This window comes from Anguilla anguilla, chromosome 8 (assembly GCF_013347855.1).
Source record: "Anguilla anguilla isolate fAngAng1 chromosome 8, fAngAng1.pri, whole genome shotgun sequence".
Taxonomy (NCBI): domain Eukaryota; kingdom Metazoa; phylum Chordata; class Actinopteri; order Anguilliformes; family Anguillidae; genus Anguilla; species Anguilla anguilla.
The window spans coordinates 50,580,482-50,603,771 of NC_049208.1; the positions used below are offsets into that span (position 1 = coordinate 50,580,482).

Consider the following 23,290-nt stretch of genomic DNA (forward strand, 5'->3'; position numbering starts at 1 on the left):
CTGGACAGTGGAGATTAACTTTAAAGCCTCTTTCTGGCTTTAAGCTCACTTTCATCACCCCGTCACAAATAAATGTATATTTAGAAAACAACTTTTTATTTTATTTAAAAAAAAGAAGCTATTTGTATTTATATATTTTGTATTATTATTATTTTTTTGTTTTAGCCTGAGGAGTGGAGAGGTGAGGAGCAGAGGGGTTGAGAAGGCCCCCCTGTTGTCATGGCTCTAGTGAGCCCTGCTGGTGAGCTTCAGATTTGTGCTCAGTCAGTTGGTGCCCCCCCCCCCCCCCCCCCCCCCCAGGCCCTGAGGACCCCTCGCCGTATGTCTGGAGCTTGAGATCTGCTGATTAGCAGCGCTGGAGCTTGTGGTCAGTGTAGGCTCAAAGAACGAAGAGGGGCCAAAACTGAGGAGGATTTATTTTAAAATCCCCCCCCCCATCCCATCCCCGGACATTTCTCCTTTCCTGTCTCTGCCTCTTTCTCTTCCTCTGTCCCCCTTTCATTCTCCCCTAACTCTGGTGGCGAGTGTGTCATTGTGCTTTTTCACACCACTTTCGATTTCGCTGTCATATCGTTTCTCTCATTTCCCTCCCTCTGTCTCTCTCTCTGTCTCTCTCTCTCTCTGTCTCTCTCTCTCTCTCTCTCTGACGGTTTTCCCTCCTTCAGTTTGTTTCCGTTTTCGCCGCGGCAAAAGGGCTGCCAAAGCAGTAAACAAAACAAAGGAGCCGATTTGAATATTGAACCAACAGCATCCCAAACACAGGGCGGTAATGACAGCGTAAAGTGTGCTTGTCGCAGACGCTAATTAGCAGTGTGGCATGAGTGGGCTCTGAAAGAGTCCCTGGAGCACTGCGGTTTTGGCGAGACCCCTTCACTTGGGAGCCGATTTTGGAGATTAGACTTCCTGCCAAGGACCCCACACACACACGTCCCACCGGGGGGAGGGGGGGGGGGCGGGGGGGTTACATTTCCTCTGTATTATTTCTTTTTCTTTTATCGTTTTTATTTCTCTTCCATCCACTGGAGGAGGAAGGAAATATAGTCTGGGTGTGTGAAGTGTTCACGACCCACCTGGGAGTGTTCGGTTGTGAAATAATCTGCCAGTGCTGTGTGCTGGTCTGGGATTTATTTATCTGGGCGTTTACCGAAAGCAAAGTGCAATGAAAATGACCCGTGACTGTACAAATGTAAGTTTACATATTGCTAAAAGCTTGGTCTTGGTCTGTGGTAGCACTACAACTTATTGGTTTCAGAACATTGGACAGCGCAGTGGATAAGTGGCACTGTGAGATGTCAGCTCTGATGTAAAGTTTGTTACGAACGTGCGTACACAAGCAAAGGACGTGTGGCGTGGAGACAGCGTGCACGCGTACAGGAAGTGGCGAGTTGTGTGTTTCCTGATCATCGTTCATCTGAAGTATTTTGCCCCTGCCCGCGCTTGGCACGTCTGGAAAAGTGAACTCAGCCATGGAGGCAGAAGTGCACTGATCTTCTGTGAATTTGAAGAGATTGTGCTCATTCATAATGAATTGTGAATAATAAGGCATTATGTCACTATCAAATGGACAGCTTTTACTGTGATTAAAGCAATTGCAACACAATTACATGCTCATCCTGATTTACTTTATTATTGCATATTTCTCACATTTGATGGTTTAGACAAAATGTAATATTAGACAAAGGGAAACACATTTTGAAAATTGTTATTTGATTTATTTAATGAGAAAGTTATGAAAGTGACCAAACACCCATATCACCCATGTGAAAAAATAATTGCCCCCTCAATTACTCAATCAAACAAATAACCAAATTTAATTACTAATTGGATTCAGCTTATTGAACACAGTCAAGCTTGATTGTAGCCAGCCCTGCCCTAACCTTAACATCAGAGTTAAATGGCCATGACAAAGTTTCAACAAGCACACTATACTACGACATAGCTCGGGAGGTAAGAGTGGTTGTCTGGCTGTCGGAGGGTTGCCGGTTCGATCCCCTGCCCTGGGCGTGTCGAAGTGTCCCTGAGCAGGATACCTAACCCCTAATTGCTCCCAACGAGCTGATTGGTACCTTGCATGGCAGCCTTTCACCATTGGTGTGTGAGTGTATGTGTGAATGGGTGAATGAGAGGCATCAATTGCAAAGCGCTTTGGATAAAAGCGCTATATAAATACAGTCCATTTACCATTTACTACAAAATGAAATTTCAGAAGAGATGATAACAAAAATGATTGAGATATATTAGTCTGGAAAGGGTTACACAGCCATTGCTAAGGCTCTGGGACTCCACTAAGCCACATTGAAAGCCATTATCTCAAAATGGAGAACACTTGGAACAGTAGTGAATCTTCCCAAGAGTGGCCAGCCTGTTAAAATTTCTCCAAGGGGGCTGTATTAACTAATTCGGGAAGTCGCAAAAGATCCCAGAACATCCAAAGAACTTGTGTTTTGTGTTTACTAAAGTTCCTTTTGACTAATATTATTTTTTATCCAAAGATCTGAAAACATCCTATGAGACAAATACGCAATAATAAAATAAATCGGGAATCAATCAATCAAATATTTTTCAAACAGCACTGTACGCCAACTGGGTAATCTGAACTAGGAAACGGAAGCAAAATGTTTGATGGAAATGTGATTGACAAAAATAGCATTACGGAGAAAAATGGGAGGGCAAGGCCGTGCTGACAGCCGAATGAGTGCGGCTGACGCATTTACAGATTGTTATCTGAAAGTGGACCGGGAGGAAATTACATTTCCACGCGGTGATAATGTACCAGATAATCCCTCAAGTGTCAGTGCATTGAAAAAATTATTCGTGTGTCCCGAAAATCAAATCATGTGCATTGGAGGACACAACAGTATGCGTGAGGTAATTACAGTAAACCTTATGAGGGAATGACTCAGTGCAGCGAGATACACATACATTTTGGACTTAGAATCGTAACATCGGAGGTGTTACTACCGTTTCGAAATAGTTTTTTTTTTTTAAATCGCTGTGCGCTTTGTTGTGTGCGTTTGAATACATGCCATTTTTTTATACGGTTTTAAAAGGTTTAAATGTCTTTTTTTGGTGTGCACATTGCTAACAAGGCAAGTTCACAAACCACTTTCTGATCCTTCGGCAATATTATTGTCGATCTTCAGCTGTAGGGCCTGTTTAACAGTCAATCCGAAAGGCAGGTTTTTTGTAAAACTCAGCCGCAGTCTTAAAATCAAACATCCGTCGTTAATTTTACTGGCTTCTGATCAAAGCGGGATCCCCTCAGTCTCAGTTTCGAAGGTCAGCCCGCCAGGTCTGTCCCTAAGTCCCCTGTCTGGGGTTACCGGTGTAGCGCTGAGGAGATTAGCCAAGGCCTTATAAGAGCTTGCTGACACGCTGTGCCGGTGCGGTGAGGGTGTAAGACTGAAGCAAAAACTGGACGGTCGTTACTCCCAGCAAAAATATATACAGTGCTCCCTAGCTGCCCACTAGTGGCCAGATGTTGGCACAGCTGTCCGTTCACCAGCAGACCCCCCCCCCCCCCCCCCCCCCCCGCCCACACAGGACCTTTACATGACCCTAATACTGTATTTTTATTTCCCTCTCTGAGAGACAATCCCAGGACAAATAGCCTGTTTTCCATCTGGCCCCAGACCATAGATGTAAACCTTAGCCTTTTGGCTAACTCTAGCATATTTACTGAGACTGTTTATCAATACGCACTTTCCCTGACAGACAAACCAAATAAGTAAATAAGTGTGTGGACTGTGCATGAGTGCTGCATAGCGTGGTCCCTCCCAGGGATTCGCATTCACAGACGTGTGTCTGTAAAAGTTTTTTGACTTTGACGGGGGAACAGAATTGCATTGTGGGCCGGAATCTTCAGCGCTTGACAGTTTTCCTTTTTCCCACTCTGAAGCCGCTGCCATGACGACAGACGAGGCCGAGAAGCAGAAGGAGCAGGCGCAGGACCCCGAGCCCTCGCCCCCCCAGGAGGCCCCCGCAGGCCACGCCCCCGGCTCCCCGCGGGACGACCCGCAGCCGAAGCCTCGCAGCCGAACCCCGGCGGGGCGGGGGCTCTCCCGCCTCCTCTCCTCCCTCCTGAAGAGGAGCTCGGGGTGCCCCGAGGGGGAGGGCCTCGAGGCCGAGCGGGCCGACCGCGACAGGGCGGGGCAGGAAGGGGCGGAGCTCAAAGCCCCCATCGCCGACCCCGAACCCGAGCTCAGAATCGAGGGGGACCCCACCCTCGACCAGCACTCCCTCAGCAGCGGGGAAATACAGGTGAGGCCACACCCATTCCACCTGTGAGCACTCAGTAGTACAGTACTGTCAGAACACTCACCCACTCGACCTGTGAGCACTCAGTAGGACAGTACTGTCAGAACCACACACACACACACACACTACACCTGTAAGCACTCAGTAGGACAGTACTGTCAGAACCACATACACACTACACCTGTGAGCACTCAGTAGTACAGTACTGTCAGAACCACATACACACACACACACTCCACCTGTGAGCACTCAGTAGTACAGTACTGTCAGAACCACATACACACTACACCTGTGAGCACTCAGTAGTACAGTACTGTCAGAACCACATACACACACACACACTACACCTGTAAGCACTCAGTAGTACAGTACTGTCAGAACACTCACCCACGCCACCTGTGAGCACTCAGTAGTACAGTACTGTCAGAACCACACACACACTACACCTGTGAGCACTCAGTAGTACAGTACTGTCAGAACCACACCCACTCCACCTGTGAGCACTCAGGAGTACAGTACTGTCAGAACCACACACCCACTCCACCTGTGAGCACTCAGTAGTACAGTACTGTCAGAACCACATACACACTACACCTGTAAGCACTCAGTAGTACAGTACTGTCAGAACCACATACACACTACACCTGTGAGCACTCAGTAGTACATACTGCCAGAACACTCACCCACTCCACCTGTGAGCACTCAGTAGTACAGTACTGTCAGAACACTCACCCACTCGACCTGTGAGCACTCAGTAGTACAGTACTGTCAGAACCACATACACACACACACTCTACCTGTAAGCACTCAGTAGTACAGTACTGTCAGAACCACACACACCCACGCCACCTGTGAGCAATCAGTAGTACAGTACTGTCAGAACCACATACACACTCCACCTGTGAGCACTCAGTAGTACAGTACTGTCAGAACCACATACACACACCCACTCCACCTGTAAGCACTCAGTAGTACAGTACTGTCAGAACCACACACACACTCCACCTGTGAGCACTCAGTAGTACAGTACTGTCAGAACCACACACACACTCCACCTGTAAGCACTCAGTAGTACAGTACTGTCAGAACCAAATACACACACACACTACACCTGTAAGCACTCAGTAGTAAAGTACTGTCAGAACCACACACACACACACACACTACACCTGTAAGCACTCAGTAGTACAGTACTGTCAGAACCACACACACACTCCACCTGTGAGCACTCAGTAGTACAGTACTGTCAGAACCACATACACACACACAATCCACCTGTGAGCACTCAGTAGTACAGTACTGTCAGAACCACACACACACTACACCTGTGAGCACTCAGTAGTACAGTACTGTCAGAAACACATACACACACACACTCCACCTGTGAGCACTCAGTAGTACAGTACTGTCAGAACCACACACACACTCCACCTGTAAGCACTCAGTAGTACAGTACTGTCAGAACCACACACACACTACACCTGTAAGCACTCAGTAGTACAGTACTGTCAGAACCACATACACACTACACCTGTGAGCACTCAGTAGTACAGTACTGTCAGAACCACACACACACTACACCTGTGAGCACTCAGTAGTACAGTACTGTCAGAACCACACACACTACACATGTAAGCACTCAGTAGTACAGTACTGTCAGAACCGCACACACACTCCACCTGTAAGCACTCAGTAGTACAGTACCGTCAGAACCACATACACACTACACCTGTAAGCACTCAGTAGTACAGTACTGTCAGAAACACACACCATCACCCTGCATACGCCGACTAAAGAGTTAAAGTGATTGAAGTACGTATTTGACCTAAGTCTAGCTGGATGATGTCATGATGATGCCTCTCCAGCTTAGCTGTGTCTGAGGTCAGTGATGCTCACCTGAGGCTCTTCAGTGGGCTGACTGCAGGTGCGCTTTGAGCTCCTGGCATTGGTGCCCGCTCCTGGGGTGCCTGCCCCGACCAGCCTATTGCGTCTGACACGCTCCTGCTTTTATGAGCTTGGCACAGGCAGCTGGGATTGGCTCGGTGGCACGGAGAGCTGGGATTGGCTCGGTGGCGCGGAGAGCTGGGATTGGATGGCACGCGCGGGAGGCCGGGATTGGCTGGCACGTGTGAGAGGCTGGGATTGGCTGGCACGTGTGAAAGGCTGGGATTGGCTGGCACTCATGGGAGGCCAGGATTGGTTGGCACTCGCGGGAGGCCAGGATTGGCTGGCACGCACGAGAGGCCAGGATTGGCTGGCTGCAGATATCGTTTTTGTACGCCGCTCACGTTCCTCGGGAACAGAAGTTTGCTCGACCTGCCGTCGCGAGCTATAAATTATTTATTTTCAGAGACTTTTTCGCTCGGCACAGTGTCAGTCAGCCTCTAAACGGTCGAGCTGAATACCAAGCACTTTTATTCACCTTGTATTCAAATACCACTGTCCCAGTCTGGTATCTGTATGCCATGAAGGTAAAGGGTGTAAAGTGGTCAAATATGTAGGTGTTAATTGCTGCTAATTGCGGTTAATGTGCTGATATCAACATCATGTTAACATATGAAATTCTGGGTCCTTTCAAGAAATCTAAGGAACAATATAGAAACTCCTCACTTTGTAGCAGAGTCAGTTATAAATGTTCATTCTCTTCAGACTGATCGCTGTATAGCTTAAGTGTCGAGTAATGTTCGCACTCTCTCCTCATTGGTTGCTCAGGTGCAGAACAGGCAGTAGTTCCATTTGCTTTTGTTTCTCGACACCCCGCCCTTCAGAAGTACAAGTTATGCGGCGCAGATGGCTGTCTGTCACGGCCGTTACCCACAATCCATCTCTTTTAATCCCGAGTGCCGAGGGCAGGGGCAGCGGGTGTCGGTTTTTTTGAATATGGGAGTTGGCAGATGTCCACTGTGCCAGTCTGCCAGTCTGCCAGGTTGCCCGGGGGTCTGATGGATGAGCGCACAGTCGCGGTTGCGTGGGCATTGTCAAACGCGTGCGTACGGACGGTCGGACGGTCGGGCGTGGCTGAGGCTCCGAGTCTCTCTCTCTCTCCCCCCCTCCTCTCCAGCTGGGCCCAGACCCCAAGGTGAAGGAGGAGGAGGCGGAGGAGGAGGAGGAGGAGGGAGAGGGAGAGAAGGTAGAGGAGGTGGAGAGGGAGGAAGAGGAGGAGGCGGAGGAGGGCGTGGAGGAGCAGGAGGAAGGAAGGGGGGAGAAGCCAGAGCGGGAGCAGGCGGAGGAGGAACAGGAGGCGGCAGAGGACCCCAAATCCCCCGCGCCCCAACGCCGCTCACGTGTCATGCATTGTAAAGTCACCCTGTTGGACGACACTCTGTATGAGTGTGAGCTGGAGGTAAGAACTACAGCTCCCAGAAACCCCAGTGATCCTTTACACACATCCTTTACACACAGGCCAGGAAGACAGTAAATTATCAATGAATTTCTCTGTCTTTGTCCCTTTTTCTCTTTTTCTCCCTGGCTCTTTTTCTTTCCATGTCTCTCTATCTGCCCCTCTCTCTCTCTCTCTCTCTCTCTCTCTCTCTCTCCCCCTCTTTTCCTCTTGCTCACGGTCAGAAACATGCCAAAGGCCAGGACCTGTTTGTCAAGGTCTGCGACCATCTCAACCTGCTGGAGAGGGACTATTATGGTCTGGCCATCTGGGAAACCCCCTCCAAGAAGGTACTGTGGGCCCCGCCCTGGGGGAATTCACCAAGGCTCTGAAGTACAGTACACACACACACACACACACACACACACACACTCGCACGCACGCACGCACACACACACACACACTTGCACGCACGCACACACACACACACACACTCGCACGCACACACACACACATACACACTCGCACGCACGCACGCACACACACATATACATACACATACTGCACATGCATTGTGGATTCTGAATACTGTCTGTGGGTTTGTCCACAAGCTCTGACACATTTGTAAGTATAGTAGGACGCTTTAAAACAGAACGTTCTTTCCCCTTAAGGTCTGGCTCGACTTGACCAAGGAGGTCCGCAGACAGGTGCAAGGTAAGCGATGTCATTGCTGGGCTCGTACTGCAGGGGGCGATCGACTCCGGGTGAGCTGAGCTCGCTGCAGGAAGGAAGGAACCCCTCCGCACAGTTTGAGCACACGAGACTGCAGATTGCGTGGGGGTGATGTTATCAAAGCGCTGCACTGTCAGCGTTGAGTGTATAAGACATCGGCAGCCCTACATTTTAAAAGTCAGACAGTCACAGCAGAACATTGACATTGACAAGTGGTCCGTGGTTTCACTGAAGGCAATCTAAAGGTCACATGTTCGATTCCTGGGTAGGGCACTGCTGTTGTCCCCTTGAGCAAGGTACTTAACCTGCATTGCTTCAGTATATATCCAGTTGCTCTGGATAAGTTGCTCTGGATAAGAGCGTCTGCTAAATGCCTGTAATGTAATGTAATGGGTGGTTCTGTTATGGTCCTAATATGAAACACACCCCACACACTGGTGAAATTATTTTGAGTTAGGTGCTGTGTGTGTCCCACACTGCTTGGAAAGCACAGCTGTAATTCACTATGTCATTTTTACCAGAGATTCACTAGATGGGCGACATAGCTCAGGAGGTAAGACCCATTGTCCGGCAGTCGGAGGGTTGCCAGTTCAAACCCCGCCCTGGGCCTGTCGAAGTGTCCTTGAGCAAGACACCTAACCCCTAACCCCCAACTGCTTTGGCGAATGAGAGGCATCAATTGTAAAGCGCTTTGGATAAAAGCGCTATATAAATGCAGTCCATTTACCATTTACCAGATGCTCAGCTTTGTGTCCTTAACATTTGAAGTTATTAAAATTCCAATTTGATGCCTGTTATGAATATTCATTAAAAGACGTCACCAAGTACAGTACTGTGACAATGGACATTCTGTATAGTAATATCGTACCATAAACTCCTGTTGCTGTTTTTAAGAAGCAGAATGGATAGAAGTAATGCTGGAGCTGAGTATCTAGCGGGTCAGTAATATCTATGGTTTTACCCTCCATTGTTTCCCCTAGGCAGCTCCTGTGACTTCACCTTCAATGTGAAGTTTTACCCGCCAGATCCAGCTCACCTGACAGAGGACATCACCAGGTAAGCCACGCCCAGCTGAACCTGACAGCCTGTCGTTCCTGCTGGTGCTGACTCCCTGGCCCCTGACCCCTTGACCCTTGACTCTTGCAGGTACTTCCTGGTCCTGCAGCTGCGCAAGGACATCCAGAGCGGGCGGCTGCCCTGCTCCTTCGTCACGCTGGCGCTTCTGGGCTCCTACGCCCTGCAGTCGGAGCTGGGCGAGTACGACCCCGATCTCCATAGCAACGACTACGCCAAAGAGCTGCGGCTGGCCCCGGGGCAGACCAAAGAGCTGGAGGAGAAGATGATGGAGCTGCACCGCACCTACAAGTAACACACACACACACATACAGATACACACCGCACCTACAAGTAACTCACACACACACACACACACACGCCTACAAGTAACTCACACGCACACACACACGCACCGCACCTACAAGTAACTCACACACACACACACACACACACACACGCACCTACAAGTAACTCACACACACACACACACACACACACACACACACCTACAAGTAACACACACACACACACACACACACCCATCTGTATGCTATAAGCTGGTGAAGCTGGTACTCCTGACGCTGCCCATCTGTCTGTCTTTAGGGCTATGACTCCAGCTCAGGCTGATTTGATGTTTCTGGAGAATGCCAAGAAGCTGGCCATGTATGGGGTGGATCTCCACCAGGCTAAGGTAGGGTCAAGACCCACTCACCATTCTGTGATTGGTTTCAAACTTCCACACCAGGCCATAGTGCGGTCTAAACCCACTCACCATTCTGTGATAGGGTCAAACTTCCACACCAGGCCATAGTGGGATCTAAACCCACTCACCATTCTGCGATAGTCAAACTTCTACATTAGGTCATGGAGGAGGCCATATTCATGGCTTTTTTGCTTTTGTGCTGTTTTTCATGCATGTGCTAGAGGCACCTGCACAGAGAACATCACCACAGAAACTCCTGTACAGGTGTCATTTTGTTCACTTTAAAAAATCCACCGTGAAGTAAACATAAATAAATAAATAAATAAATAAATAAATATGGGAGACCTCAAATTTTGTGAAAAATTTTGTACAAGGCTCCCTAACACAGTGTTGCATTAAGGTTAAAAAGCCTTAATTAAACTGGCATATCCAGAGTATTTCTTTATACATCACAGGAGGCAAAGTTAACTGCTGCCCATGTGCAGTATGGTTCAGACAGCCTTCACCAGGCATAATAATAATAATAATAATAATAATAATAATAATAATAACAATAATAATAATAATAATAATAATAACAATAATAATAATAATAATAATAATAATAATAATAATAGTAATAATAATACATTAAATATTCAGGTTTCCTCATTCCTCCCAGCTGGCTCTAGGTCACATGGTACTTTGTGTGAATCATGCATCGTACTTTATGCCTCAGATGAAATCCGCTAAAGAGAGAGAGATGGCCAGGAAATCGCGCACCCCAGAGGGCGAGCAGGGGTAGTGCCGCTGGTTGGGGTGTGAGGCTGAGAGCCTGGCATCCATGTCGTGTCTGAAAAAAGGCAGGAGCTTAAAGAGGCCGCTGGAACATCGGCGGAAAGCGGGTCAATCTGTTCACGTCAAACACAGGGATTAGAGAGACATCTGGCGGAGCGGGAGCTGTCTGTTTGAGCCGTCTCTCTCTGTCCCTCCGTCCGTCCATGCGTGTCCGTGCGTCCGTCCGCTCAGGACCTGGACGGGGTGGACATCATGCTGGGCGTGTCCTCCGGCGGGCTGATGGTCTTCAAGGACAAGCTGAGGATCAACCGCTTCCCCTGGCCCAAGGTCCTCAAGATCTCCTACAAGCGCAGCGGCTTCTTCATCAAGATCCGCCCCTCCGAGGTGCGGCCTCCGCCGTCCCACAATGCACCTGGAGCCTCAGCCGGGCCCAGACCTCCCTGCCCGCCTGCCTCTTCTGAAATTTCCTTCATGTTTATATTCGTGCTCATGAACAGTAGCTGTTCGGAGGCTCTATAATACTTTTTAAATGTTATATTGTAACGTTCCAGTATTATGTTTACATGCTTATAATAATTAATGATTCTGATGAGTAAAATATGAGCTTTGTCTCAGGGGGACTTTGTTTTATACATGTTTTATGTAAAATATATAAGTGCTGACTCAGCAAGGTGGCAGCAGACCTATGCCCTGACCCTATGTTACAGCTGGAGCACTACGAGAGCACTATTGGCTTCAAGCTGCCAAACTACAAGGCCTCCAAAAAGCTGTGGAAGGTTTGTGTGGAGCACCACACATTCTTCAGGTGAGTTACGGGAGGCTCTGGTCCCCCCCCCCCCCCGGCCACTTTCCCTGTACTGTCAATCACGAGGGTTCCACTCGCCCCAGCTCTAAGCTCCGCCCACTTTCCCTGTACTGTCAATCATAGGGGTTTCACTCGCCCCAGCTCTAAGCCCCGCCCACTTTCCCTGTACTGTCAATCATGAGGGTTCCACTTGCCCCAGCTCTAAGCCCCGCCCACTTTCCCTGTACTGTCAACCATGAGGGTTCCACCTGCCCCCAACTCCACACCCCGCCCCCTTACCCTGTACTGTCAATCATAGCAGTTCCACCTGCCCCAACTCCACACCCCGCCCCCTTACCCTGTACTGTCAATCACAAGGGTTCCCCTCGCCCCAGCTCTAAGCCCCGCCCACTTACCCTGAACCGTCAGTCACAGGGCTGCTATCCTGGCTGTTCAGTGGGCTGTATGTTCCTCAGACGGCGTTAAGCGGTTACTTGCTCCCTGCAGTGTTCTGTCCCAGTGTAATTGTTTAACGAGGCGGACCAGATGCCCGTCCCGGAGGACAGAGAGGCTGGCCAGGCACAGGGCGTGAGGTCAGGAAGCCGGAGATTTAGATGAAGCCTGTCACACGAGGTCATCGCTGGCCCTCAGCACCCTGACTGCAAGCCTGGACTCTACGTTCAGTTTCACGGCTCACAGCGCACATCTGTTTATTCAGCGGACTCTCTCACCCTGAGAGAACTGCAGTGTACAATAGGGAGAGATCTGCACCAGCACGTATACACACATTGAGTGTAACACACGCTAGGCAAAGCGACAGTGTAGCACAGTGGGTAAGGAACTGGGGTTGTAACCGAAAGGTCGCAGGTTCGATTCCTGGGTAGGGCACTGCCGTTGTACCCTTGAGCAAGGTACTTAACCTGCATTGCTCCAGTATATATCCAGCTGTATAAATGGATGCAATGTAAAATGCTATGTAAAAGTTGTGTAAGTCGCTCCGGATAAGAGCGTCTGCTAAATGCCTGTAATTTCCTTTTTGTAGGGGGCTTTTGAAGGGGGGGGGGGGGGAGAGGGTAGCAGCGGGCCCTGATGCCTCTTACGTCTGCAGGCTGACCTCCACGGAAGTGGCCACCACGCCCCGCAGGTTCCTGGCCCTGGGGTCCAAGTTCCGCTACAGCGGGCGGACCCAGGCCCAAACCCGACAGGCCAGCTCCATGATTGACAGGCCGGCCCCCATGTTCCAGAGGTCCTCCAGCAAGAGGGCGTCTCGCAGCCTGGACGGAGGTGTGTGTGTGTGTGGGTGTGTGTGTGTGTATGTGTGTGTGTGTGTGTGTGTGTGTGTGTGTGAGTTTAGGTGTGTGTGTGTGTGTGTGTGCGTGTGAGTTCATGTGTGTGTGCCTTTGTGTTTAGTCTGTGTCTTATGTACACATAGTGTTTAAGTACAGTGATAAACATTGTAGAGGAACAGATTCATTTGAAATGTGTACGTTAGGGAAGGGAACACAGGTGTTTAGTTATGCTAAAAAATAGTTTGGATGACCCAAAGGAGCGTTTGTCCCTGTTTGCCCCAGCTGGAGGTAAGTCTATCTGAGCCTCTCTTCTGCAGCCAATCCAAGAGAGGAAGGAAGACGATGATTGGTTCCTTCAGTTGCATTCTGACCAATCACAGCCCACCTCTGCATCATCAGGCACTTTTTCCAGGTTCTTTTGGCCCTATTTTTGGCCTGGCTTCGGATCTCTTCCCGCCTACAGCCTTTCAGCTCGTCTGGAACAATCTGCTCACATCAAAGAACGGCTGTCTCCAGAACCTCTGTGGACTCATCCTGCCTGGCCTTTTAAACTCTTTCAGTTACACCTGACTCAGCACCACAATGAGGTGGATGGTGATTGGCTTGTTCTGTCAGACCACGCCTCCTTCATAGTCCCTCCTCCTATCACCTGGTAGACATTTAAGGCTCTGCTAAGCTTTGAAGCCACCTGCCCCTTGCGGGAGCATTCCTCGATCGATAACGCTGATCTGATCCGTGTAAGGTTCAGCCCAAACCTACTCTCTCCTCTTTCACACTGACCTGGTCTCTCTGAGCTTCAGCCCAAACCTACTCTCTCCTCTTTCACACTGACCTGGTCTCTGAGCTTCAGCACTAATCTACTCTCCTCTCTTTCACACTGACCTGGTCTTTGAGATTAAGTACTAACCTGCTCTCTCCTCTTTCACACTGACCTGGTCTCTCTGAGCTTCAGCACTAACCTACTCTCTCCTCTTTCACACTGACCTGGTCTCTGAGCTTCAGCACTAACCTACTCTCCTCTCTTTCACACTGACCTGGTCTCTCTGAGCTTCAGCACTAACCTACTCTCTCCTCTTTTACACTGACCTGGTCTCTGAGCTTCAGCACTAACCTACTCTCCTCTCTTTCACACTGACCTGGTGTCTCTGAGCTTCAGCACTAACCTACTCTCTCCTCTCTTTCACACTGACCTGGTCTCTGAGATTAAGTACTAACCTACTCTCTCCTCTTTCACACTGACCTGGTCTCTCTGAGCTTCAGTACTAACCTGCTCTCTCCTCTTTCACACTGACCTGGTCTCTCTGAGCTTCAGCACTAACCTACTCTCCTCTCTTTCACACTGACCTGGTCTCTGTGAGTTTAGCACTAACCTACTCTCCTCTCTTTCACACTGACCTGGTCTCTGAGCTTCAGCACTAACCTACTCTCCTCTCTTTCACACTGACCTGGTCTCTCTGAGCTTCAGCACTAACCTACTCTCTCCTCTTTCACACTGACCTGGTCTCTCTGAGCTTCAGCCCAAACCTACTCTCTCCTCTTTCACACTGACCTGGTCTCTGAGCTTCAGCACTAATCTACTCTCCTCTCTTTCACACTGACCTGGTCTCTGAGATTAAGTACTAACCTACTCTCTCCTCTTTCACACTGACCTGGTCTCTCTGAGCTTCAGCACTAACCTACTCTCTCCTCTTTCACACTGACCTGGTCTCTGAGCTTCAGCACTAACCTACTCTCCTCTCTTTCACACTGACCTGGTCTCTGAGCTTCAGCACTAACCTACTCTCTCCTCTCTTTCACACTGACCTGGTCTCTGAGCTTCAGCACTAACCTACTCTCCTCTTTTACACTGACCTGGTCTCTGAGCTTCAGCACTAACCTACTCTCTTCTCTTTCACACTGACCTGGTCTCTGAGATTAAGTACTAACCTACTCTCTCCTCTTTCACACTGACCTGGTCTCTCTGAGCTTCAGCACTAACCTACTCTCTCCTCTTTCACACTGACCTGGTCTCTGAGCTTCAGCACTAACCTACTCTCCTCTCTTTCACACTGACCTGGTCTCTCTGAGCTTCAGCACTAACCTACTCTCCTCTCTTTCACACTGACCTGGTCTCTGAGCTTCAGCACTAACCTACTCTCTCCTCTTTTACACTGACCTGGTCTCTGAGCTTCAGCACTAACCTACTCTCCTCTCTTTCACACTGACCTGGTCTCTGTGAGTTTAGCACTAACCTACTCTCCTCTCTTTCACACTGACCTGGTCTCTGAGCTTCAGCACTAACCTACTCTCCTCTCTTTCACACTGACCTGGTCTCTCTGAGCTTCAGCACTAACCTACTCTCTCCTCTTTCACACTGACCTGGTCTCTCTGAGCTTCAGCACTAACCTGCTCTCTCCTCTTTCAAACTGACCTGGTCTCTGTGAGTTTAGCACTAACCTACTATCCTCTCTTTCACACTGACCTGGTCTCTGAGCTTCAGCACTAACCTACTCTCTTCTCTTTCACACTGACCTGGTCTCTGAGATTAAGTACTAACCTACTCTCTCCTCTTTCAAACTGACCTGGTCTCTGTGAGTTTAGCACTAACCTACTATCCTCTCTTTCACACTGACCTGGTCTCTATGAGTTTAGCACTAATCTACTCTTGCTCCTCTTTCACACTGACCTGCTCTCACAAACTGCGCCTCCACTTTTTTTTGACCAGTTGGTTCTCTTGGTTTTGCTTGACTCATCGTTGTTGGGCCTCCGGATGTTGTTTTTGTGACCTTTTCATTCTGCGAGGAACAGTAGATGGCTCTGGTCTTCAGTCAGACAGAAATCTGTCTTGTTCTCAAGGAGAAAGTCCCTTAATTCCCTTAGGGATTCCCTTCATTCCGTATCTCTGAAAAGAAATCTATGGCACAGGCATTATAGCAGACGGACAAGCCTGTGCTTGTCCTTATCGACTCTGAGCGGCTGCATCCGGGAGAACGCCCTGCGCGGTCAGCGGCTACCTGCGCATCTCCAACGCTGGCTTTCGATTGGGCCGTGGGGGGATTGGGGCGGGACAGTTAGCTCACCACTGCCCTCTGCTTGTTGTGGGAGCAGTGACCACAGCGTGTGAATTGGTGTGTCTTTGTGTGGAAGTCCCCTATCTCCCAGTCTCTATGACTGAGTGTCTTTCTTCTCTTTTATAGTTCCCATCTCTCTACGTACAGTACTAAATAAAGTATGACAGTACTACTTGTGTGTGATATCTGTAGCATGACGGTAAGTGTAGCTGATCATTAGACTTCAGGGCCAGCCTAGGATTGGGAGTAGTTATCAACAGGGTATTTCCTGCTGTTTGTCATTAGTCTAACCCACTTTTGATTTTGTCCACCCCCCTTCGTTTTTTTGACCCCTGACCCTTGACCCCTGACCTCCCTGCAGCGGTGGTGGTGACCCCGGACAAGAGCGCCCGTCCCGTCAGCGCGCCCCTCATCTCCCCGGCCCCGTCCGGGGGGGAGGCCGCGCCCGCCCCCGGCCCCGCCCCCGTCACCACGGCGACCCCCCGCACCAGACGGCGGGACCCCGGGACGCCCTCGCGGCGCGCGCCCCGCTCGGAGGAGCGCAAGGCGGAGCGCAAGGCCGAGGCGAAGGCGGAGGGCCGGGCGGAGAGGTCGGCCAGGGCGGAGCCTCGGTCGGAGGTCAAGGTACAGGAGCAAACCCGGGGGGGGGGGGGGAGTGGGTTCTGACTGTAAACTGCTCTGCTCCTTCTTTGCTCCTTTTTGCTACAAGGAAACATTTTATGCTCTGTATAAGTCAACACATTATTATTATTTTTATTTTTATTATTATTATTATTATTATTATTATTATTAATAATAATAATAATAATAATAATAATAATAATAATAATAATAATAATGAATGAATGAGTCATTGCATTTATATAACACTTTTCCTGAATGCTCAAAGTGCTTTACAGTGATGAGGGGGAGCTCACCTCACCCACCACCGTTGTGTAGCACCCACCTGGGTGATGCACGGCAGCCATTTTGCACCAGAACGCTCACCACACATTATTATTATTCTTATTAGGGGTCCAAGCAGCGAAGCTGGTGGATCCCTATTGTATCTGTTAGGATTGTTATTAGGGGTCCAAGCAGCGAAGAAGACATCCATCAGCTAGATATTTCATGACTTTTCCAACATAGTAAAGGCCTTTACCCCTAGCGGCTAGGAGACATCCATGGCGATGCAGTAGATATGTTGGGTGAAGGTATATGATCATGAGGACAAAACCATTTAACCCTCCTCTTATGTTTGGGGTCAATTTGACCCCATTCAATGTTTACTGTCTCTAAAAATATGGTTACCATACTTTTTTCAGCTAGATATTTCATGACTTTTCCTAACTTTATAGGGAAAACATGGCAAACATGAAATTAACTGAAAAAAAATATTTTCAATGTCCTGTACACATGTTGTACGCATCGGTGTTGTTGGGGTCATTTTGACCCCAAGCTCTATTGTTATATAAAACCATCATTTTGATCTTATTTTTGTTGTGTTGGCTGAGGGCACTTTCACATTAATTTGTGTGTGTGTGTGAGAGAGAGAGCATGCGTGTGTGCATGTGTGTGAGGAGAAAACATAGTTCCCACGAGATCTCTGATACCACATTCTGACCCTCCTTTTGTTTCTCAACCACCAGTAAACTGTCCTGTCATCTCTCAACCCCCAAGAAACCTCCCTGTCATCTCTCAACCACCAAGAAACCTTCCTGTCGCCTCTCAACCACCAATAGACCCTCCTGTCATCTCTCAACCCCCAAGAAACACCCCTGTCATCTCTCAACCACCAAGAGCTGACATGTTCACTTCCAAAAATGGAGTACTATGGTTCAGATCCCCAGCTGAAAGACAGGGTAGACTTAGTGCTGCTAATGTCATCAAAATGGTTCCAGGCCCCACCAGATATGCTAGCAGTCACGTACAAGACATTCACCTGACAAAAGCGCTTTTAGTTGCATATTTAACGTTGCCTATCGGGTTTTGTGAAACAACTGTTATAACCTGTTAGTCAGAGCCGTATGCCAATGACCTCATGTCAGCAGTCAACCAATCATCTTCTTTACGGCGTATGCGGGCACTGGTTACTATCTACACGCTTTTAATTTCTTGAGGAGGTATGCGTCTTCAACGCGGCCATGGTCTGCAACCGCACATGCCGCACATTGAGCACAACCCCTACACAGACCCATTTTTATGTGCACTATGCAGAAGTATAAAACAGCCTTTAGTGTTACAACATAGTAAAGGCCTTTACCCCTAGCGGCTAGGAGACATCCATGGCGATGCAGTAGATATGTTGGGTGAAGGTATATGATCATGAGGACAAAACCATTTAACCCTCCTCTTATGTTTGGGGTCAATTTGACCCCATTCAATGTTTACTGTCTCTAAAAATATGGTTACCATACTTTTTTCAGCTAGATATTTCATGACTTTTCCTAACTTTATAGGGAAAACATGGCAAACATGATATTAACTGAAAAAAAAAATTTTCTATGTCCTGTACACATGTTGTACGCATCGGTGTTGTTGGGGTCATTTTGACCCCAAGCTCGATTGTTATATAAAACCATCATTTTAATCTTATTTTTGTTGTGTTGGCTGAGGGCACTTTCACATTAATTTGTGTGTGCGTGTGTGTGAGAGAGAGAGCATGCGTGTGTGTGTCTGTGTGCGTGTGTGTGAGGAGAAAACATAGTTCCCACGAGATCTCTGATACCACATTCTGACCTTCCTTTTGTTTCTCAACCACCAAGAAACCCCCCTGTCATCTCTCAACCACCAAGAAACCCCCCTGTCATCTCTCAACCACCAAGAACTGACATGTTCACTTCCAAAAATGGAGAACTACTATGGTCCGGATCCCCAGTTGAAAGACAGGGTAGACTTAGTGCTGCTAATGTCAACAAAATGGTTCCAGGCCCCACCAGATATGCTAGCAGTCATGTACAAGACATAAAGTCTGCATTTGAACTCTTCATAACACCATCTATGCAAAAGGATATTCTTGAGATGACAAACTTAGAGGGGAGGCGTGTGTATGGTGACAATTGGAAAGAGCTGGATGTGACCCACTAGCAATCCTATATTGGGTTGTTTATTTATTGGGTTGTTAATTTGAAAATCGTAGGAGGGTTAAAAATTGCTCCATAGGGGGAGCGATAGTGCCAATGCTTGGACCCCTCCCAACGCCGCTTGCGGCTTTCATTATTATTATTATTATTATTATTATTATTAGTATTATTAAGTAGTTGTAGAAATGTTATAACAACTAGCGCCACATACAGGTTCATCTCTAATCGGGGTGAACAGCAGTGTGCAGGTAAGGGAAGTGCACAGGCAGACTCGCAGCGCCGTTGTCCTGTGCTGCAGCTGACCTGGCCGTTCTGCCGCCGCCTGTGTTTTGTCCTCGGGGAGTAAAACCGCAGACATTGGCGGAAGAGTTTTAAAATCGGGGGCAGCGGGCGTGGAAACGAGAGCGGGGTGTTTGCTTCGCCGTCGCTCGCCGCTGATGCTTCCGCTGCCTCGTACTCCTCCCCCGCCGGCTCGCCCTCCGCGAGGGGTTTTCGGCAGCTGTTCCCCGAGCCGGGGCGGCAGTCGCCCGCCGCCGTTTCTGTCAAACGGTCGGCGGATGATGGAGTGCGAGCAGCTTGGAGGACCCCGCGGTCCCGCTGTGAAGCGCACGGGCCGAGGACACCGTCAGTTGCCTCTGCGCGGATAAAACCGCTTCCTGTTCGGCGTAGGCTCCTACACGCCGGGCGCGGTCGATGGGAGGACGCTCGCGACCGTTTTAAAAATCGGTTCTGCCGCACGGACCTGGTACAGCGCGGAGCAGAGGTCCGCGCGGGCCTATTTGTCGCGCCCCGCGCCACGCAACATTACAATTTTACTCCTGCCCGCCCCCCCCCCCCAGCGCGTCCAACGTCCGCCGCTGAAGGGTAAAGCCTACTCTTATACGGTTCGTTGGTGAAGTCGCACATCCTCCGACAGAAGTGGCTTCGCGGTTGGCTCCGTTTGTTTCAACGGGATCCGAGTTTTAGCGCCCGCAAGGCCTGATGGGATAGCTGCCCGTTGCTAGGCAAGTGGGCGGAGCGACCGTAAAGACGGGGGAACGCGGTGCGATAACCAATCGGATTAAAGGATCCGGTCTTCGATTTCAAACTGTATTTCCCCATTCCAGATAGCTCTGTTGGGAGGACTCGTTAATTGTTGATTTGTGGGAATTTCCGAAAAACACACTGTATGCTAGCGCTTTTGAACATTTGTTCAAAGCTAACAAATGGAAGTTCGTTTCCAGCACCATCGACGAGTGTTACAGTTTGGAGTCCTATAACCCGGAAGTAAGATTGCATTTTTGAGCCATGGTTTCCCTCGTGCATTGTTCCCATAGGGATTGTTTTCTGTGGTAAATAAGGTCTGTGGTTAACGTAGGCCTAAGAGAGTTTCGCGTTTTGTTCTACAAGATAAATTTCACTCATTTCATTAATATCTCAACCGTGAATTTCAAAGCTGTAGGCCTGACTCTCTCACTGTTTGCCCTCAAACACCTGCCATCTTAAATTCAGTTAGCACCTCACCAGATAAATGCCACAACGAAGGTCAGCGTGCACTGGCATTTACTGTGCTGTTTTTAGCTCATTGTAGCTTCAGTCCGGGGGTTCTGACCAAATGTGGTTGCAGAAAGGACGGAGTCATTGCTGTGATCTCGAAAGAACAAAACAAAAACCGAGATGTTATCGAAAGAACAAAACAAAAACCGAGATGTTATCTACCGAGCTCCCGATGAACAGAGTCGGTGTCCTGCGAGAGGGTGTGATGTACCTCTGGCTCGGGGGGAAAGTCCATAACCACAATTTTCTTTCATTTTAAAAACGGCCCACTGTGGAAAATGAATCCTGAGAGCCACTGGCCTGGGACTTTTCTATTAACTGAGCTTGTGCTGTTTTTATTGAGCGATGTCCAGGCCCCCCGCCTTTCTAACCACCATTTAACACTTCCTGTTTCTTGGTGCGGGACCTTGGCGAAGCCCACGGTGAATTTATGTGCCTGCGCATTTATAGTGTGGTGCGCGGTAAAATGTCCAGTGCTAACTCAACTCTGAACAGATGAGTACCAACTCGGAGCAGGACCGAATGTTATCTGTTACAGGGATATTCACACAGCGAGCAACTCGGTTGATGGGTTGCTGAAGTTTACGACTGGTTGCCCAGTTGCTTGTGTTGCTGGGCGTCGCTGAGCTACATAGAGAATGAATGGACTTCGGTTGACGAGTTGCCCGTTGTGTGAACGCACCGTTAGAGTTGAATTAGCACTATTAGAGTCGAATTAGCACTATTAGAGTCGAATTAGCACTATTAGAGTTGAATTGCACTATTAGAGTTGAATTGCACTATTAGAGTCGAATTAGCACTAGACGTTTTGCTGCGCGGTAGCCGAGGCTAAAGCTGTGCGAGTGCTTGTGTGTGAGGCCCTGTGAGTGAATTTGGACTGGCGCCGCCCTGCTGGCCGGGGGTCTGAACTGTCTCTGTGCCGCTGCAGGCGGTGGCGAGGAGAGAGAGGCGGCACGCGCAGATGGTTACCGCTGCCAACGGGGAGAGGAAGTCGCAGGTTTGTGCCCCGCGCCCGACGCATGGGGGGGGGGAGGGGAGGATGGGGGGGGGGTGCGGAGAGCCGAGGGGGGGTCCTAATCTTTGCCCTTCTCTTCCCGCCCCCGGTGGAACCCGCAGTCGCCACGGCAGGGGACGGACCCGACGCGGAGGAAGGTCAGAGCCGTCTACGAGGACTTGCACCATCCTCATCCTCGCTTCCATCTACCCCTTTTTGTTTTTTTGCAAAAAAAAAAAAAATGAAAAAAAAAATCCCGTGATTTTTTTGTGGGCCTGCTTTCCTCGTCGTTTCGGTTTATTTAAAGGGACGGTGCGCTGTTTTGTGTGATTTCAGTTTGGCTGTTTATCTGTGATCGCCTTGGCTTCGGCTGTGAGGAGTTCTACGTTCGGCCGCTGCTTAAATGGCTTCCATAAGGACAGAATGCTTCCCCCCCCATATTGAGACCTGGTCATGCTGGGAAGAGTTTCAGCAACACCTGCTGTCCAATGTTTGTTTGGTTTCATATACAGGCGGTGTACTTTGCTTTTATTGTTTTTTAATTTTTAGTTTTTTCTTGCTTATTTGTTTGGAGTGCAGCTAAAATAGAATAGAGTGTTGGAGTGTTCCACTGTGCACACAATGTAGTGCTTAGTTTTCATGAACAAAACTCACCAAATGGAGGATGGATGAAACTAGCCTAGCTTCTGCACTCAGTGCCGGTCAGTCCTCATGGGCAATGGTGATACAGCTCGTCAGTTCAGCGCTTGTGAAGGTTGCCATCTGGCAGTTCCCCTAGGACAGGGGTCCTCAGTCTTATCCAGAAAGGGCCAGTGTGGGTGCAGGCTTTTATCTCAACCAGGCAGTGACACTCCTGATTCTACTAACTGAGGCAAAGACTCTAGTGGTTGATTAGTAGAAGCAGGTGTGTTACTGCCTGGTTGAGATAAAAGCCTGCACCCACACTGGCCCTTTCTGGATAAGATTGCCCTATGACATAATACACGTGCTGTCCAAGACACGACCCACAATGCACCACAAGCGCAAACTCGGCAGATTCTGATTCGGCGGTCCTTTCCCATGCAACGCTGGGCTCCTCTCTCCTCCCAGGCCTGCCAGTCCTCCACAGTACCTCACCCCCCCTTCCCCATCCCGCACTGAGGCTGTCACAGAGAAGCCTCCCAAAATTACCTCACGAATCTTGACTAAAACGGAGAAGGGCGAGATTCTATTTTCAGAGCAACAAGGAATGACTTTAGGTGTGCACCTTCAGGCTTACGTCCGTCTGTTCGCCGGTGTCGGGCTCAGAATGCGAAATCCGGTCGAGTTATCCGCAGGTTATTTAAGGCAGCGTTTCCCAACCTTTCTCCTTCCGCGGCACACTTTCCAAATTTACAGTATCTCACGGCACACAGAACGCCGACAGAAAAAAAACCGCGAGCGACGAACTGACGTCGGTGTGACGTGCGAGCAGTAGGCCTAAATGTTCTTTTGGGGTTTTTAATTAAGCGATGTGCATTTTAATGACATTTATTTTGGCTTTTTTTAATGGGATTTGCTCATTTAAGTTTTTTTAAATTCATTTTATATTACATTTTTTAAAGGATTTTTCACACGGCACAGCTGACCTCGCCTGACGGCACCCCAGAGTGCCGCGGCACACCGGTTGGGAGACGCTGATTTAAAGCACTTTTTTTGGAAGGCTCCCGCTCTGAGCTGGAGGGGCTGTGAGCACACGTAAGCCTCAGTGTT

General features: G+C 49.1%; 1 protein-coding gene across 3 annotated transcripts in view; it reads left to right on the plus strand.

The window, feature by feature from the left end:
- Positions 1-23,290, plus strand: part of LOC118234636 (protein 4.1-like) — a 42,370-nt gene that overhangs the window by 6,624 nt on the left and 12,456 nt on the right. For all 3 annotated transcript variants that reach the window (XM_035431318.1, XM_035431317.1, XM_035431319.1), the window contains exons 2-14: positions 3,899-4,260; positions 7,319-7,600; positions 7,822-7,926; positions 8,248-8,290; positions 9,289-9,364; positions 9,455-9,673; positions 9,968-10,055; positions 11,076-11,228; positions 11,552-11,649; positions 12,737-12,912; positions 16,329-16,591; positions 21,494-21,562; positions 21,682-21,717. In XM_035431318.1, the coding sequence (XP_035287209.1) occupies positions 3,899-4,260; positions 7,319-7,600; positions 7,822-7,926; positions 8,248-8,290; positions 9,289-9,364; positions 9,455-9,673; positions 9,968-10,055; positions 11,076-11,228; positions 11,552-11,649; positions 12,737-12,912; positions 16,329-16,591; positions 21,494-21,562; positions 21,682-21,717 (1,970 nt within the window). The remainder of the gene's footprint in view (positions 1-3,898; positions 4,261-7,318; positions 7,601-7,821; positions 7,927-8,247; positions 8,291-9,288; positions 9,365-9,454; positions 9,674-9,967; positions 10,056-11,075; positions 11,229-11,551; positions 11,650-12,736; positions 12,913-16,328; positions 16,592-21,493; positions 21,563-21,681; positions 21,718-23,290) is intronic.